The sequence below is a fragment of the Halichoerus grypus genome, chromosome 6 (genome assembly GCF_964656455.1).
Source record: "Halichoerus grypus chromosome 6, mHalGry1.hap1.1, whole genome shotgun sequence".
NCBI classification, from domain to species: Eukaryota; Metazoa; Chordata; class Mammalia; order Carnivora; family Phocidae; genus Halichoerus; species Halichoerus grypus.
The window spans coordinates 114,631,449-114,648,334 of NC_135717.1; the positions used below are offsets into that span (position 1 = coordinate 114,631,449).

The 16,886-nt window shown below is 36.0% G+C and overlaps 1 protein-coding gene across 5 annotated transcripts in view; it reads right to left on the reverse strand.

The window, feature by feature from the left end:
• Positions 1–16,886, reverse strand: part of SENP1 (SUMO specific peptidase 1) — a 52,751-nt gene that overhangs the window by 19,106 nt on the left and 16,759 nt on the right. For all 5 annotated transcript variants that reach the window (XM_078075936.1, XM_036099323.2, XM_036099324.2 and 2 more), the window contains 8 exons: positions 16,374–16,545; positions 10,074–10,177; positions 9,705–9,991; positions 7,504–7,558; positions 3,609–3,647; positions 2,662–2,746; positions 2,275–2,430; positions 1,268–1,399 (listed from right to left, as the gene is read on the reverse strand). In XM_078075936.1, the coding sequence (XP_077932062.1) occupies positions 1,268–1,399; positions 2,275–2,430; positions 2,662–2,746; positions 3,609–3,647; positions 7,504–7,558; positions 9,705–9,991; positions 10,074–10,177; positions 16,374–16,545 (1,030 nt within the window). The remainder of the gene's footprint in view (positions 1–1,267; positions 1,400–2,274; positions 2,431–2,661; positions 2,747–3,608; positions 3,648–7,503; positions 7,559–9,704; positions 9,992–10,073; positions 10,178–16,373; positions 16,546–16,886) is intronic.

Consider the following 16,886-nt stretch of genomic DNA (forward strand, 5'->3'; position numbering starts at 1 on the left):
GGGCTAGTCTAGCTGCCCCCAGAGAAAATCAACATGCTGGGCATGGCATATGGCTCTCAAATTCTATACATCTAACCCTAAGACAGGATCCAATTTAGGATTCTGAGGCAGTATAATATAACAGATAAGACTCAATGTTTGGGGCTAAATTCTGGCTCTGCTACTTACTGGCCATATAACCTTGAAAGTTTCTTAATCTTTCCATGCTTTGTTTCTTCATCTATAAAATAGAAATGGTTAAACTACAGTGTATACCTCTAAGGTTTGTGGTGACTATTATATGAATAGAACACATAAAACACTTACAATAGTGCCCAACATGATGTAAATGCTCAATAAATGTTAGCAAATATTATTATTTGGAAGATCCTAAGCATACAAGACCAGATTATAGATATCTAGAATATCTAGTGCTTATTATACTGAATATCTAAAAATCTTCCACAGCTGTAAAGTTTTGAGTATACCCAAAATATCAGGCAGGGATGCTTCTACTAGGCCTAAGAAAGGAAGCAAGCAGTTAGAGAAAAAAACGCAACCCTGCTCTCTTCTTTTGCTGTGAAAAATATCCTTCTGAAATAAAACAGGCTCCTCCAGGTTTAAGAATGGGGACAGATTAGTTAAAAGACTGTAGTGTAATTAATCTACTTAAAATTATTGGCAGGAGCTGAGGGCCATAGCTTTCTTTCAACCCAGTACATCAAATATTTAATAATATAGCTTTTTCAATATCAGTATATTTAATAACATAGCCTTTTCAATATCATATATAAATGTAGGCTATTTTAGAAAGCTTACCTCTCATAACCTAGGTGACCTAGAACAAGTACCGATGAAAAAGGAAATAGAAATGGAAGCCCTGATGGAAATCCCAAAGTTCTCTTTCATGCTGCATCATAGTCAGAGCTATTAAATATTTGCTCAGAAGATGTGAACTGCAGGCTAGGTGCCTTAAAAAGAGTGAGATTGAATGCCCTCTCCCTCAGTGTCTAAATCTTCCATACATAACAAGGTAAATCAGCAGTTCTCAGGTATATTAAAGGTATATTAAAAAAGGTATATTAAAAAAAATCAACTGAGGTACTTGTTTAAAATGCGTTTCTCCACCACACTGTCTCATACTCAGGAGAATGGACAAACCTAGGAGAGCCGATTCTATGTAGGTCATCTGAGGACCACACTTTGAGAAACAGTAAGATAATGCCTTGATTTAGTTTCCACTTAATGCTCACTTACTATCTGAATATAAAAACAGGTGCGAGATTACCTCATCATTGAGCCAGTTCAGATGGTTTAGAGTTTGAATATCTTTGCGTGTAATGGTCAAGCGGAATGCTTCACTCAGAACTTCATCCTGGTTACCATTACGAAATACATTCTTTATTTCTTTCTCCATTTCCTAGGGAACCAAGAGGTACCAGAGATGAAGCCTACACAGCTACAGACACACTAAATTTCTCACCATGCCCCATATAATCCCCAGACTATATTTATCAGTAATCAACTGTTCACTCCTAACATTTTGGTTTGGTTTCTATTCCTTCCAGTAATCTCCTGGGTTACTTCCTTTCATCCTGTCTTGTCCTCCCTTCTCATTTGCAGCACAACATTTCAGACCCTTCTTTCTTTTATTCCTAAGTCTGAAATAACCTTCTGCTACCAAATTTTCTAAGTCCACAAGAAGACCTAATTATATTTCATATCTTTGGTCCGCACAATTTCCTAATAAACAGAATCTTTCCCAAAAGGTAGGAAGGGGATAAAGGTAGTGTCTTCAGACACATTTTCCTAGAAAAATTTGGGCTTTTTAAATGTAAATTTTGGAATCCAGCACAACTACAATAAATGTGTTATACTTACCAGCTATATGATAGTTTTTCAAACAGGAGAATGGATTAAGGAACAGATTATCTTAAAATGTACAAAGATTTTTATATAGATTTTTTACTACTTAAAAAAAATAGTAAGCCTCAGCTTACTATTTGATGTCAAACTATTGTACACATACATTAGAAGTAAAAATGTACATAAAATGAAGCACAAATTAAATTTTTTTTCACTGAAGTCGTGAAAAGCCACCCACAATTCTTTCCTCAATTTCCAATAATCCTTTAAAAAGAAAGCCAAGATTGGTATTGTAATACAAATGAAAGCAGGGGTATGCAATACAATTTAAATGCCAGGTGTGTTCTATTACTTCTATGTTTGAAATTCATTCAAAGTATTTTTTATAAACACACTTGCTAGCACAACAATCTGTAGTATGTAATTTACCTCTGTGATTTCAGGAAATTCATCTTCACTATCAGTTAATTTATGACCTTTCTTTTCTGTTTCTTGGCTGATCGTGACAGGGATCTCCTTTTCAAGTGGCACACGAAGATGCAGTTCTACTGAATCATGTACTGAGTGTTCCTGTTCCTGTAATCTCTGCAAAAAAGAACTTTAGAATAAGTGGGATAAGGAAAACTACTACATGTCTACATACACTGAGTAGGACCAGCTGGAGAGACTAAGGACATACACTAATCATATAATGCTATGCTACCATAACATCTTGCAATTACAACAGCTTTGATCCCAAATCCAGGTAATCTTCCAAATTAGTTTCAACTTGGATGTGCTATTTACTTACAACCTTATCCCCAGTTTTTTGTTTACCTGGTTTTGAAGCTGTAATGCCAGTGCTTTCTGCTCTTCAATATGGCGCAATCTCTCCCGTGCTCGAGAATCATAAACACTAGTTCTAGGAAATGAAAAGGAACAGGACAAAAATGCAGACCACCATCTTAGCATCAGGCACATTGTTAATGCACAATGAACATTAAATATAAAACCCTCATACAGAAAATCTAAAATCCTTACACTAAACTTATCGCTACACTACACTTATATTTTAAGACAGAGTGAAACCATATGGTGTTTTTAAAATTATCCTATTTTTATTGAAATGATGAAAATTATTAGTTTATTGCTAAATGTGAACAGGTGACTTTTGTGGATATTTGTAAATACATAGTTTTTTTTTTTTTTTTTAAAGCATGCTTCTAAGATTACAGAGAAACTAAAGCTTCATTCTAGAAACCCAAAAATGAGACTGTATCCCAAAGGAGCAAATAATACAAGATATCATTGAGGTTTCAATTCAAATATTTATGATCCAAAAGAAAAAATATGAGTTTATTTTTTTTCTCTAAAAAAATGAACAAGACCAGGGATTTGGATAACTCCAAGTGAGTTATTGAAACTGGAGACTAAAAACTCAGTAATTTTGCAAACTCCAGAAATGTGAATTATTCACTAAATTAGTTTTATCAATGTGACAATAAGGGCATTTATTTTCCTTTCTATGTAATATCTAACTTTGAAAATTTTCCAATTCAATTTAGTTTCAGCAATTGTTACATATTTAATAAACCTGAGCACAGAAATGTCCCAACCCCAATAGAATTCTAAAAACCCAACAACTTAAAAGTTGTTTTATAAATAAACATTAAGTAGGGAATCTTTACTGATTAAATGTAGGTAGGGTGATTGGCTAATTGACTACTTCTAACTGGAAAGGAAGTGATGGAGAAGGAAAAATGATACCAAAAATAACAACTTACAATTCTTTGATCCACAGCTCTGCCTGGAAAAAAGTAGGACTATGGGTGGGGAAAAAATACGACAAATGAGCAGGAGGCTTATAAGAAAATTCAAATATTTTCACCAAGAAAACCAATCATTTAAATAATTTACAAGAATGCTTTATATGTATGCAATAAATAAAAAGTCAAAAATTACATAAGATAATTGCAACTAGGAACTAAAGGAATACAAGTATGAGTCATTTGCACACATACTAGTTAAAAAGATGACCCAAAGTTCAGCAGAGAAATTAACTGTAACATAGCCCTTTACTTGCACGAGAGACCAACACGATGTGAAAGAGTATATCACTTGCCAAGAGAATATATTAAGCTAGAACATTACTCCTCCCAAATGGTTCAGATTAACAGATTTATTAATGATTTAGTCAAATCTTGGACTTCTTGTCAGTCTACTTGAATCAAAATATTTTCAACCAAATCATACTGGACACTGAAAATCCCCACCCACACAAGAGTCCATATCAAATGGCTAGTGAGCCAATGAATCAAAGTGGAAAATCAGCAATACAACTCCACTCCAAAGATGAGCGACCAATTCTATTCCACACAGCTCTTGCTGACAGTCCAAATGAATAATGCTTAGCAAAAGACTCCCAGGCATGTTCTCTCTCCTAGAGCCTCTTGTTCTTCTCAAATGTCCTCATCTCCTTGCCAATCCCTAACTGAAGGATCTCTCACAGAAGCAAACAGAAGAGTGAACACTTTTCCAAAGAAAACTCTTAGATACATAGAACAAGTAAAGAGAACAAAGCATTAAATTGAGAGTTAAGAGACCTGGATCTCCTGGAGTGGTCCCTGATTCACTTTGTGACTTTGACCAAGTCACTTCATTTCCATGGGTCTTAGTTCCAGATTTGTAAAATATGGAAATCAGAGTCCCTTTCAGTTCTTCAACTGCTACAGTCTGTCCTAGTAAAGGCAAGAAAAAGGACTCAAGAGGGTATCCCTTGCTCCTTAGCCTACCTTTTGGAATCAGTATTCCCAATCATCCTTAGACTAGGGTTTGGCAATGAAAATGCTGTTCTATTGCCTCCCCACTGTCACTGAGGTTAATAAAGGGAAAACACACAAGTAGTGGCTTACACCCTTGGCACAGTGAATATGATGTAACAACCAAGACAGAAAGCCACAGAGATCAGTGGTAGCACTGTGAGGGGCCTACTGTGTGACACTAAAAACAAATAAACATGAAAACACATTTACTGCACAATATAAAGAAGTGACAAGAATTGCCCAGAATTTCATGGTATTGGATCATGCTATTGAAATTCGTCTGCTTCCTTATTAGACCATAAGCTTAATGAGGATAGGAATTTTTGTGTTTTGTACTTACTACCATATCCTCTGCACCAAGAATAGTGCTTGGCAGACAGCAGGTACTCAGTGCTTCCTGAATAAATGAATACTGTAAGGGAAAAGTACTGCTCTTCAATGGATCAAGGTATTTGCTGGCGTAGGAAAGTAAAATGCAAGGGAAAAAGCAAAATCCTTTTGCTTTTCAAAGAGATTATACATTATTTTTCATATGACTGAAGCATACAGGAATAACTAAAACAACTTAGGAGCACCTACTCAGTGCTCTGTGTGAAATTCTGCTTTAGAGGTTTTCTAGGAGTTAAGCCTCATGATAATTCTCATACTAGTTAAACCTCAATATAATATGTAATAAGGAATTATTACTTATAGTGCACAGAAAAGGAAATTAAGGTTCAGAGGATAATCTGTTTTGGAAGTCAGGATTAGAAACTATGTCTGTCCAATTCCAAAGACTGTGTTTTCTAACTCTTGCAATGTGCCTTTCAATAAACCAAAGCCTTAAACCAATAGGGAGATGATGAGTACTTGAGCTGCTCAAGAGAGCATTTGAGGCTTTCTAGGAAATGCATGTTTAACAAAGATTTGTTTACTAAGTACCCATCGTGTGCCAGGCATTATGATCAACATTAGGTGATTAGTGCAAAGGTATTATTAATGAACAAGATATAGGGATAAAAGTACTGGAAGAAAAGGCTAATGCTATCTGGAGGAGTCAGAGAAATGTCTTGAGGAGAAAATAACACCTGAATCAGATTCTGTGAAGCAAAACAAGAGTTTAACAAGTGGACAAGGAGAGAAAGAAAATTCCAGGGGTTAGGATCAGCATGTACAATGGCACAAAAACAGGAAACAGCATGGCATGTTCTGGGAAATAAGGGCAGATCTTCAATGCTACACCTTAACCAAGAGGCAGTAGTGGGAGATTAAGAATAAAAAGCCAATCAACCAAGCCTTGGGAGAGCAGGCTCCAACTGCAATAAACAGCATTATTCAATCAGCCTTCCCCAATAGACCATTTCTCCCTCCATCTCATTCTTCAGGCATCACTAAGAGAAATCTTCCATAAAGGAAAGGCACACTGGGTAGAGAGCCATTAAAGAACTAAAAGCACTCTTTACATGAGACCGACTTTTTCCCAAGAAAGAATACCTACTTTTGTGTATATGTGTGAAAACACTTTTATAAGTGCTTTTTGTGTATGTTAACCTTCACGCAATTCAATAAATAGTAAGGTATTAATACTAGCATTTTTATTGATAAGGAAACTAAGGTTCAGAAGAGTAACTTGTCCAAAGTTACATGATGCCTGGACAAGATCAAAACCCAGGTCTGACTCAAGAAAAAAAATGTATAAAGAATAAGAACTCCAAACTGTAAAGTCTCCTTGAGAAAGTACAACAGAGAATTTTTCTTTAAAAATCTAAAATTCAGGACATATAGGAGAGCCACAAAGAAGTATAGAAACTGAGATGAGAAAGAACATTTCATTATCCCTAATTCCTCAAAGCAAAACTGATACTATTATCATTTCAGCAATTGAAACAGCAATGGCAAAGAAACTATGATCTAAGTAGTAACCGACTGAATCACAGAGCAAAAAGTTTCATATAGAAGTCAAGTATCATATAGAAGATCACATTTGAATTGAGACTTAAAAGACAAGAAAGAGACTCCTGCTTCTTTAGATAGACAAGTTGAGGTGGGGGCGGGGGGGTACATACCAGGCAGAAGGAACACTGACTATGAAGGTAAGTAAGTACATATTATATTATAGTTCAGCATGTAACAAACACACAAAAGAGTCCCATCTTCCCATATGGCTCCTCCTCTCACCTCCATCACGCCTCCCCTCAAATATTCCTTATCAGACTTGGCATGACCACCCAGATAATCTGTGCCCCCTTAACCCTGTCTGTATGTTACCCTGCTTTATTTTTTTTCACATTTATCACTACCAGACATATATGTTTATCTATTTGTTCATTATTTGTCCCCCATCTTTTTCCTTACACCTCTTATAACCAGAATGTAAGCTCCTTGAGTGCAGGGCTTTCATTTTGTTCACTGCTATTAGCCTCAGTGTGTGTATTAGGACCTGGCACACGTAAGTTATCAATAAATACTTGTTAAAGGAAAGAACATGTGATAGGAAGTGAGGCATGTGGAGGAAATGTTTTGTATACCATATTAAGGAGTTTGGGCTTGACTCTATGTCTGATAGCCCACTCTTGTGGGAATTTAATGAATAATCAGATGTGCATTTTTAAAAGACCACTCTGGTTGCAGAATGGAAGATGTAAAAGAACAGGCAAAGAATGGATCTGAGAACATGGTGGAAGATGGAATGAAGCACAACAAGGATGCCAGAGGAAGAAGACCAATTTGAAAGTCACTGAAATAATTCAAATAACACAGGCAAGAGGTCTGAACTGAGGCAGTCTGACTTTTATATTATGTAACTCTTAGTGAAGAAATTGTGATTAAAGAGAAGAAAAAGAAAATATGTCAAGAATGTCCTTTTTCCAAAGCTTACCTGGGAGTTGGAGTCTGGGAATCTTTCACTTTGAGTAAAATCACAGAGTCTGATCCTAAAAAAGAAACACAAGAGCATATCATTATTAATAAAATCCTACACAGTTATACACTCTAGATGTTTGTAGTCTAAGTTCCCATACTTTGTTATATTCTATTTTCACAAAAATAATGCAGCATAAGGACAAAGGTAGGATGGAAGAGAAAGAGAGGCAGGTCCATTTTCACTGAGCCAGAAACAGGGCTTAGTGAAGAGCTTGCCTCACAAAGAAAGCAGTCATTCTTAAATACAAGTATATATGCCCTTCATCATCTACTCCTCGGCTGTGCTTGATTCCTGTGCTGCAGCTTTCTGTTCCTGGGGAACAAGAACAAGCCAAGATTTCTCAAAAGTCTTTAGTTCATGAACTATCATGAGACTGAATAAGGTGAAAGAAGGGAGGGGGAACGGAAAGTAGAAAGATAACTACAGAAGTAGCAGAGTCTAAAAAGTACAAATTCTCTCATTTCATCATTTATTTTCGGTGTTGATAAAGGCAGGAATTGTGTCCTTCTAGAGGATCATGTCCTAATCTAAATGATTAGAACCTCATTTAGAATATTTATTAAATGGTACAAGAAAGTAATGAAACACTTCAATGTACTACAGTATATTTCAGTTTAGTTGCATCTAAGCCTTTGTCATACAACTTATGTTTCTGAGGTTAAAGGCTTTTTTTAATGGTAGTTCCCAGTAAACCATCTCACAAAATTTTATAAAGGTTTTCATGAATACGTGTAGCTATATAATGATGCCACCAACAATTTTAATCCCCAAGCGAAAATTTTAAGAAAGTGAGGAATATCTTTAAAAAAAGAAACAAAACAACAAACAATCTGAGGAAGGAGGGAAGAGCCTTAGAGATTGATCTATCAAAAGATCCCTAATGTCGGGTGCCTGGGTGGCTCAGTTGGTTAAGCGACTGCCCTCGGCTCAGGTCATGATCCTGGAGTCCCGGGATCGAGTTCCGCATCAGGCTCCCTGCTCAGCAGGGAGTCTGCTTCTCCCTCTGACCCTCCCCCGTCTCATGTGCTCTCTCTCTCTCTCTCATTCTCTCTCAAATAAATAAATAAAATCTTTAAAAAAAAAAATCCCTAATGTCTAACCACTTAAGCTAAAACTTAAGTTATATACCTAAATACATACTATCATAAATACACACAACACATAACTAAAGAAGGGGAAAACTAAGCAAACAAAGAAAATTATAGAAAACCTTCATTAACTGGAATGCTAAGAGTCTGGCTTTTTTGGTTAGCTGAAAATTAGGTAGAAAACTCTTTTCAGGGCACCTGGGTGGCTCAGTTGGTTAAGCGTCTGCCTTCGGCTCGGGTCATGATCCCAGGGTCCTGGGATCAAGCCCTGCATCGGGCTCCCTGCTCAGCAGGGAGTCTGCTTCTCCCTCTGACCCTACTCCCTCTTGTGCTCTCTCTCTCTCACTCTCTCTCTCTCTGAAATAAATAAAATCTTTAAAAAGCAAATGAAAAAACCTCTTTTCGTTTCTGAAATTTGCTGATGACCATTCTAAAATCATAAACCTACTATATAGGTTTTTTAAGTATTACCTGGTTAAGAACTTTTACTTCAATACTTAATTGATGTTCCAAAACTCTTAGAACTTCAGAGTACTTAATGGTCAATGTAAAGTACTAAAAACAGAGAAAGTACTGAAGTAATTGGGCTGACTGTGCTCTGACTCTAGACTCTGCTCAGGAAGTTAATTTTTTAGGTAAAATATATGAAATCATTTGCATCTCCATGTAAGAAAAAAGTAAGTTACTTGCAGGTTTAGTTTATTTGTGGTATAGCTAACTGAATTATATGTATTTAAAGTTTCTTATATGTTAATTAAGTTACATGCATATTACAACCTTGCCTATGATTCACACAGATCCCATAAACAGTTAACTGGCTATTAGGATTGAAAATATAGTTATACAGGGCGCCTGGGTGGCTCAGTTGGTTAAGCGACTGCCTTCGGCTCAGGTCATGATCCTGGAGTCCCGGGATCGAGTCCCGCATCAGGCTCCCTGCTCGGTGGGGAGTCTGCTTCTCCCTCTGACCTTCCCCCCTCTCATGCGCACTCTCTCTCTCTCATTCTCTCTCTCAAATAAATAAAATCTTTAAAAAAAGAAAATATAGTTATACAAAACCAATTTTACCTTCCGATTGTGTATTTGAAGCTGGTAAGTTATCTGGCTGATGTAGAAGAGAGTGGTGATGTTGGGGTTGATGGAGAGGATCAGAATCTTTGGATCCAAATGCCACAACATCTGGGGCATAAGACGATAAGGAATACACATTGTGGGACAGTTGTTCCTGGGTAGTTAAAATGCTAGCAGATCCAGATGATGAAGTATCAGAGCCAATGATCTGAGCTGCACAAGAGTTTCCATTTCTAAACAGTGGGTCTTTCAAAGTACTCTTACTGGAACTAAGACATCGAGACCTAGCAAGAGAAGAATATAGTTTCAATATCAAATAATAAAATGTAGAATTAAATTCATTTGAAATATGTTTCTGTGACTCACAGGTGTAAAGGAAAATGTGTGGTGGGTTTGGCTACAGAAAACTGTTTCCCTGTGACCATCTGTAGCAGCTGTCTGTAAATCTCTCTTTCTTCTTCTTGGACTGTCTATATAAAAAAAAGAAAAAAAAAAAAAAAAGAAAAATCTTAGACACATCCAGTGAGGAAAATTTTTTTTTCAAAACAGCATCTAGAATCCCAGAAGTTCTGCCAAAGTTCAGATAGAGTCCCTCAAGATAATTAAGAATTATCATTAGGGATACTCTAGAAAATTATAAGAGGAGTTAAATGAAATAAATACCAGATAGTGTATTTTAGGAAAAAAAAAGAAAGAAAATTATGGGACACATACATAAATAACAGTGCAGACAGGCTCTAGGATATGAAACCAGAAGACCAGTAGGCAATCACTTTTGAGTCAACTGATAAAAGAGTCCCAGAAACAAAATATTTGAGGATCTCTCAATTAGGATTCCAACAAACCCTAGGAGTCCTGACATCTACTAGAAAAACCACAAGGAAGTAACCAGAATAGTCAAAATCAGAGTGGGATACCTTGCTGTTTTCTACTCTATCTAGAGTAGAAATACTCTACATTTTTAAGAGTATAAGTATTTTCCAGAGATGGTTTCCATCTCCAATATTTACTCTTCTTCCTAAGCCTAAATTCATTTATTAACTTGAATACCTACTAAGCACCACTCACTAGAGATACTGCACTGAATAAAATAGAATTCCTTTCCTTATGGAGCTTACATTACCATTAAAGGGAATGGCAAACAAGACTAGTCAGATAGCATGAAAAAACTAAAGATAAGGGAATAGAAAGTGATGGAGGAGAAAGAACAAGAACAGGTAAGACCCCTTTAAAAAGGTGATATTTCAAGAGAAACCTGTATCCGGGGAAGAGGTAAGTCACAGAAATTTGTAAAAGACTATTCCAGGCAGAGGAATAGCAAATGCAAAGGCCCTGAGACAGGTATGTGCTTGATGTGTTCAAGGAAAAGTGAGGTCAGTGTGAATCAGAAGAGCAGTAAGAAATGAGGTCACTTGGCAGAACCAGATTACATATGGACTTGTAACCACAGGAAAGCGTCTAATCTATACTGATCCCCTGAAGCAGTGGGCTGCATTCACTAAATAATATGCCCTGGTACTTTTTTTAAAAAAAACCTTATATACAGTTTAATACAACCACCCATCTTCATGAAATAATTTTAATACTTTGTGCCAGGGCTAGCGGCACCCTGCACTATGACATTTCAATATGTGCATAAGCATTTTATTCAATTATAATTATTAAAAGACTGAGTTAAGCAACTATCTATGCAAAGGCAAACAGACACTAAGTTTTTTCTTCTTGATCACTGTTTGCTACATAGTAAATTTCAGTCACATTGTCACTATAATATTACTGATCTAACAAGATTCACCTTGAACTGTGAAGCATGACAACTCCTTATGAAAAAGAGCTATCCTTAAATTTGAATAGATGAGTAATAAGGTAAAATTCGTTGAACATTTGGTAGAAAAACAGACCCGAGAGAAAAAACAACTTGCAATTTTCTATATGAAGAAAATAAACTCCATTATTTTATCCCTTATACATTAATACTGTATTTAAGATGACAGCAGTCCTTTTTCCTAGTGTTTGTAAAGAGACGGTCTACAGTATTGGGCAGGCACTTCAGTGACAGCACAGGAGTGATAATGGTTAGCAGGTATACATTAATATCAATTACCAAATCTGTAGGTTTTGGCTATTGTACTGGGAAGGACATGAGTATCTGAGACATAAATTTAAAAACTGTAACTACAATAAATGCCTTTTTATTAAAAACTAAATATGTTATTATAAAGGTTCTTTAAGTAGACAGTCTGAGGAATGAAGCTTCATTACAGATTATTAGATTGTAAGAGATTGCCAGCCAACTCCATAGTGATCTATATACAGGAAAGCTGTGTTATCTGGCACTTTAATGAGTGAAATTTTTGAATACCCACCAATGTAAATTTTTTTTTTAAAGATTTTATTTATTTATTTGTCAGAGAGAAAGAGAGACAGAGGGAGCACAAGTATGAGCAGGGGGAGGGGGCAGAGGGAGAAGCAGACTCCCCGCTAAGCAGGGAGCCTGATGTGGGGCTCGAACCCAGGACCCTGGGATCATGACCTGAGCCAAAGGCAGACATTTAACTGACTGAGCCACCCAGGCATACCCCCACCAATGTAAATTTACTACACCAAATAACCTAATTCATAACCCACAATACAATGGGGTTAACAGTATGTTGTTTTCAGGAGTGGTAAAATGGAAGGAGTGAAGGCAAATCAGAAGAGTAATACCACCTGGATCATGGAAATTAACTCTTAATTAACCAATCATTTTAGTTCATTTCCACTGTCCTACCAAACTAGATTTTAAAAAGCTTTGACTGCATTATCACATCACAGGGAGGAAAATAAAGCAGAGAAATTGGTGTAAGAGGTTACTCTGCATACCAAGGGAATGTAAAGAAATATCCCCATCACATGAAGACTTCACAAGCACACTGAGAACAGTGACATAGAAAGGATCTTTGCTTGTGGTACCCTACAGACTTCAACTGTAAAAAGTTAAAAACACTTCTCTCCTCCCTCACATCACACGGCAAAATGGTTTTAGAATAAATTTTTATACTTCTAAATAAAACATGAAGAACGAAGGTGCCATTAAGTGACTCAGCTAAAGTAAATTATGACAAATCTAGATTAATTCAATGTAAAGAACTGATTTTTAAAAATCAATTAAACACACACAGGTCACCCACAGATATTTTCCCTAGCTTTTCAAAGAAAAGCGTCTGTCTAAGCCTGAACAACCTCACAGTCATTAGACACCATAAAATGAACAGGAATAGATGTTCTGTATTCCAAATAATTATCTGAGGTCTCTTGAAGCCTCATACTTTCAGTTTCAACTAATTTATAGTCTAAAAAAGAAATTATAGAAAAAAGGTTAAGAACTTTTCACTGTTCTACACGGTAATTTAAAGGTCACAAGAATTTATCTTCTATTTTAGGCAAAGAAAAGATAGTCCCAGCAACTCTCAAAAGAACACATATAACATCTGGCTTTACCAAAAGAAAATGCAAGAAGGTAAGTCACTTCAAACTTCAAACACAATTCTTTTTTGGAGCATCTGGTACTATAAAGTAAAAGAAAACATCTTTCTCTGTACATTACTTATTAAACTGTTCCTACCGAGTAAGCAAATTAGGAAATTAAGAGGAAAGGAAATAATAATTGGATAATATGTTAAAGTAAAAGAAATTGGCTGATATTATGTCTTAAACATAATAAAGGACCAAGGAAAGTTTAAAACAGTATAAAGATATATAAGGTGCTGAATTCTGTTTTTTAAAAATAGATTTAAAAAATAGATTTTTTGGCAGATTCTTGCATTTAGATGCTTCTGTTAAGAGTCTCCATCATAAAACTGAACTGTCTGTAAAATTATAAAAATTTAACAGAGAACACAAAATAAATCTTAGAAAACCAGCAAAATCTTTTGTAAATTACTCAAATAACTTCATAAATCTCCCAATTTTGATTCTGTTTAAAATGTATATTATATAAATAAATTTCAACTATCAAAAGTGCATAATTCAACAACTTTAAGTCCAAAATTCTCGGTTATGACAAAATTGTAAAGTCTGTTTTGTTTTTAAAGAATAAAACCACCAGTGTCATCTATTAAGGAAGTCCAACATCCTAAAATGTTGCTCAATATGTTGCAGAGAAGCATGCCTGGAAGCAACATATAAGTGAAAAGAAACTATCTGAGTTTTTACTGTTTTACATTTTTAAAATCCCTAGTATTTTCTCTTTCCCAAACAGAAATCCATATCCTCTAAACAGTGTTAGTTATATTGGAGACACTCTGTATCTGTACTGTCCAATATGGTAGCCACTTAGCAACATGTCCAATATGTGTCCAATAGCCAACAGAGTATGTGGCTAATGAGTACTTGAAATGTGGCTAATGTGACTGAGAAACTAAATTTTTTATTTTAACTGAATTAATTTAAGTAGCGCATATGACTAGTGGTTACCCTATTTGACAGTACAGTTCTTTAATGATATCCTTGAACCAGCCATCAGCCAAGTGGTGGTCCAGTCACCACTTACGTATTTCCAAATTCTTCTTTATGTATTTTCTTTAAACTCCTGTTGGAAGACTGAACAATGCAGTGGTAACATCATGTTAATTTTATAGATGGCTTTAGATTCCTGAAGGTGATAAATCCAGCAGTAAAATTAAAAAATAATTTTCCTTCTTTAATATAAGCAACTGTATCTCCCTTGGAAATCCCAAATATTTCCATGGAAAATAACTTTTCCTCCACTTTGTAAGATCCTACCAGCAAATTCTTTATCCCCTGGGGGAAAAAAGTATTATATTTTAATCTAGATTATCCATACTATCCCAGACTAAATATCTAAATAATCTGTTGATACTTTGATTTAATAAAGTTTGGTCCAATATTTTGTCTTACTTGTATTATATGGGTGATTCCACATTTCTATACTACAAGTGAGTCGCTTTTCATAGCAGAATATAGACCTAAAAACAACTGATTGATGCAAAATTTTCTGTATCTCTTGTTGCATGGGATAGGTTCAATCCTTGGCATCTTTTTGGCACTGTAGAAGGAAGGGGAACTCCAGCTTCATGTCCTACATGGGCCAGCCTGTGGCCTGGAGGGTTGAAAATAATCCAGCTGGCCTAAGTCCTCAGGTGGAGGTAGAAGTGAAAAGAAGAGGGGCGGAGTGGTCCAAAGGACTGTTTGGCTAGTGGGTGAATAGTGGGCTTACAATGAACACAGATAATCTTAAAAGATCCCGGTAATCTCAGCTGCAGCCACGTGAGGCAGGGGAGGGTTGGGAGGCCAATATCCAGCCACCATGCTGCTGCTGTCTCCTTCCCCACAAGTCTCTCTGGACCCCACAGGCTGCCTAGGCTCCAGCAGAAGCAACTCCAGTAATCTAAAAATATTATTTATGTAATAACCAATACATACGTGGTACTAAATTCAGTAGTACAAAAGTGAAAGATAAATCTCACTTTTATGTTGCCTCAGCTCTCATCACCAAAGCCAACTGCTGCCAGTTTCTCATCTACCCTTTCTCTACTAAATATGACTTAACTACTTCTGCCACCCTCTGCTTAAAATATTTCAGATTCAGTACAAACGTAAAACCAAACAGAATGTATAGCATTTTTTTTTTTAGAATGTATAGCATTTTTACTAACCATGTCACAAATAATCACATTTTGCCACTTAAAAGATCTTCATTTCAAATTATCTAATTATTTAGCACAAAATGCTGTATTCTTGACTCCCCAGTCTGTAAGCTCCAATGGGCTGGAACCACACCGCTGTGTTGTATAACAGGATGCATACCAGACTAGACTCCAGAAGATCTGGATTGTAGGCTGGCCATGTACTAGCTGTGTGACCTCTGACCTTCACTCTCCTAATATGTATAAAATGTGGATATTACCTCATCTCTACCTATTTCACAGGATTAAAATGATTCAACATAATAATACATGTGGAAAGCATACTGGAAACTCTATATGCTACATAAATGTAAGGTATTGTTATTTATTTGTATCCTCATAGCAAGCAGTCCAAGGCTGACTAGATGCATAATAAATATTTAACAGGTACAAGCACATTCTCTACCACATAAATATATGCCATATTATATTTACAGAATTGATTTTTTTCCTTTAGGTTTACTGAATGCATATAACAACCAAAGTGTCAACAAAACATCTTTCTTTTGGGGAATATCTATGATCTCAAAAATCTTCTTGCTCATAATGAAGGGACATAAATTATTTTGCTGGCTTCTTGATTTTCTTTTTATACTGAGGGAAAATTGTCCTAATAAGAAATAAGGGCAGGTATTTTATCAAATCCAGCAAGGTTAACAGTTTTGCCACAAGAAACTCGAGTTGAGGAAGGGTCCAAAAAAGAGAGAACAGAGATAGTTTGATGTATGAGAAGTCATTTAGAAAATACTGAAAATTAAGTCTGCTGCTCAACAAGAATAGGAAACAGTAAGAGAAATGAAGTCCTGCTAAAATCTCTAATTTCTTTAGCACAGATGACGGCACTCAAAAAAGTAAGAAATAAAAAGCACAGAAAGGATTAAATGGAATGGTTAATAAACATCGAAATCAGAGGGAACGAATGGCTAAGTACAGGGAAAGATTCTAACCTTTAGCAGCCTTTGTTGCAGGTTTTCCTTACCTCTTCTGCTGTACTAACATGTCGCCTCTGAGTTTTCTTGGGGCTCAAAAGGTTTCGACGACATGAACCACTCCAAGACGGACTTGGAACAGGCTTAATAGGAAAAGATTTTTCATATGCAGACACATGGCAGTGATGGTTTGACTTTCCCGTAAAAGTGTTTGATAATCCACTAAAAAAACAAAAACAAAAACAGAGTTTGTAAGAAAAGAACAGCAAGAAAATCGAACCTAGTGATTTTTACTTTCAGGAAATAACAAAAACCACCAAAGTGTCAACAAAACCAACACCAACAGGCAGAATGAGGGATGTACCATTTGAGGGAAATATACAAGAAATGATACATGGGTTGCTGCATCCGGTTCGGCCACTTAAGAAGTCCTAGATTGCCATACTATATAATTATCAAACATCCAAAATTGTATTTCTTAGCTTTATAGTTCCTTTGGTCAGGAACCAAAGACCTGCGCAGTATGACAAGTACATCAGGTTAGACTTCTTCAGAAAACCTGG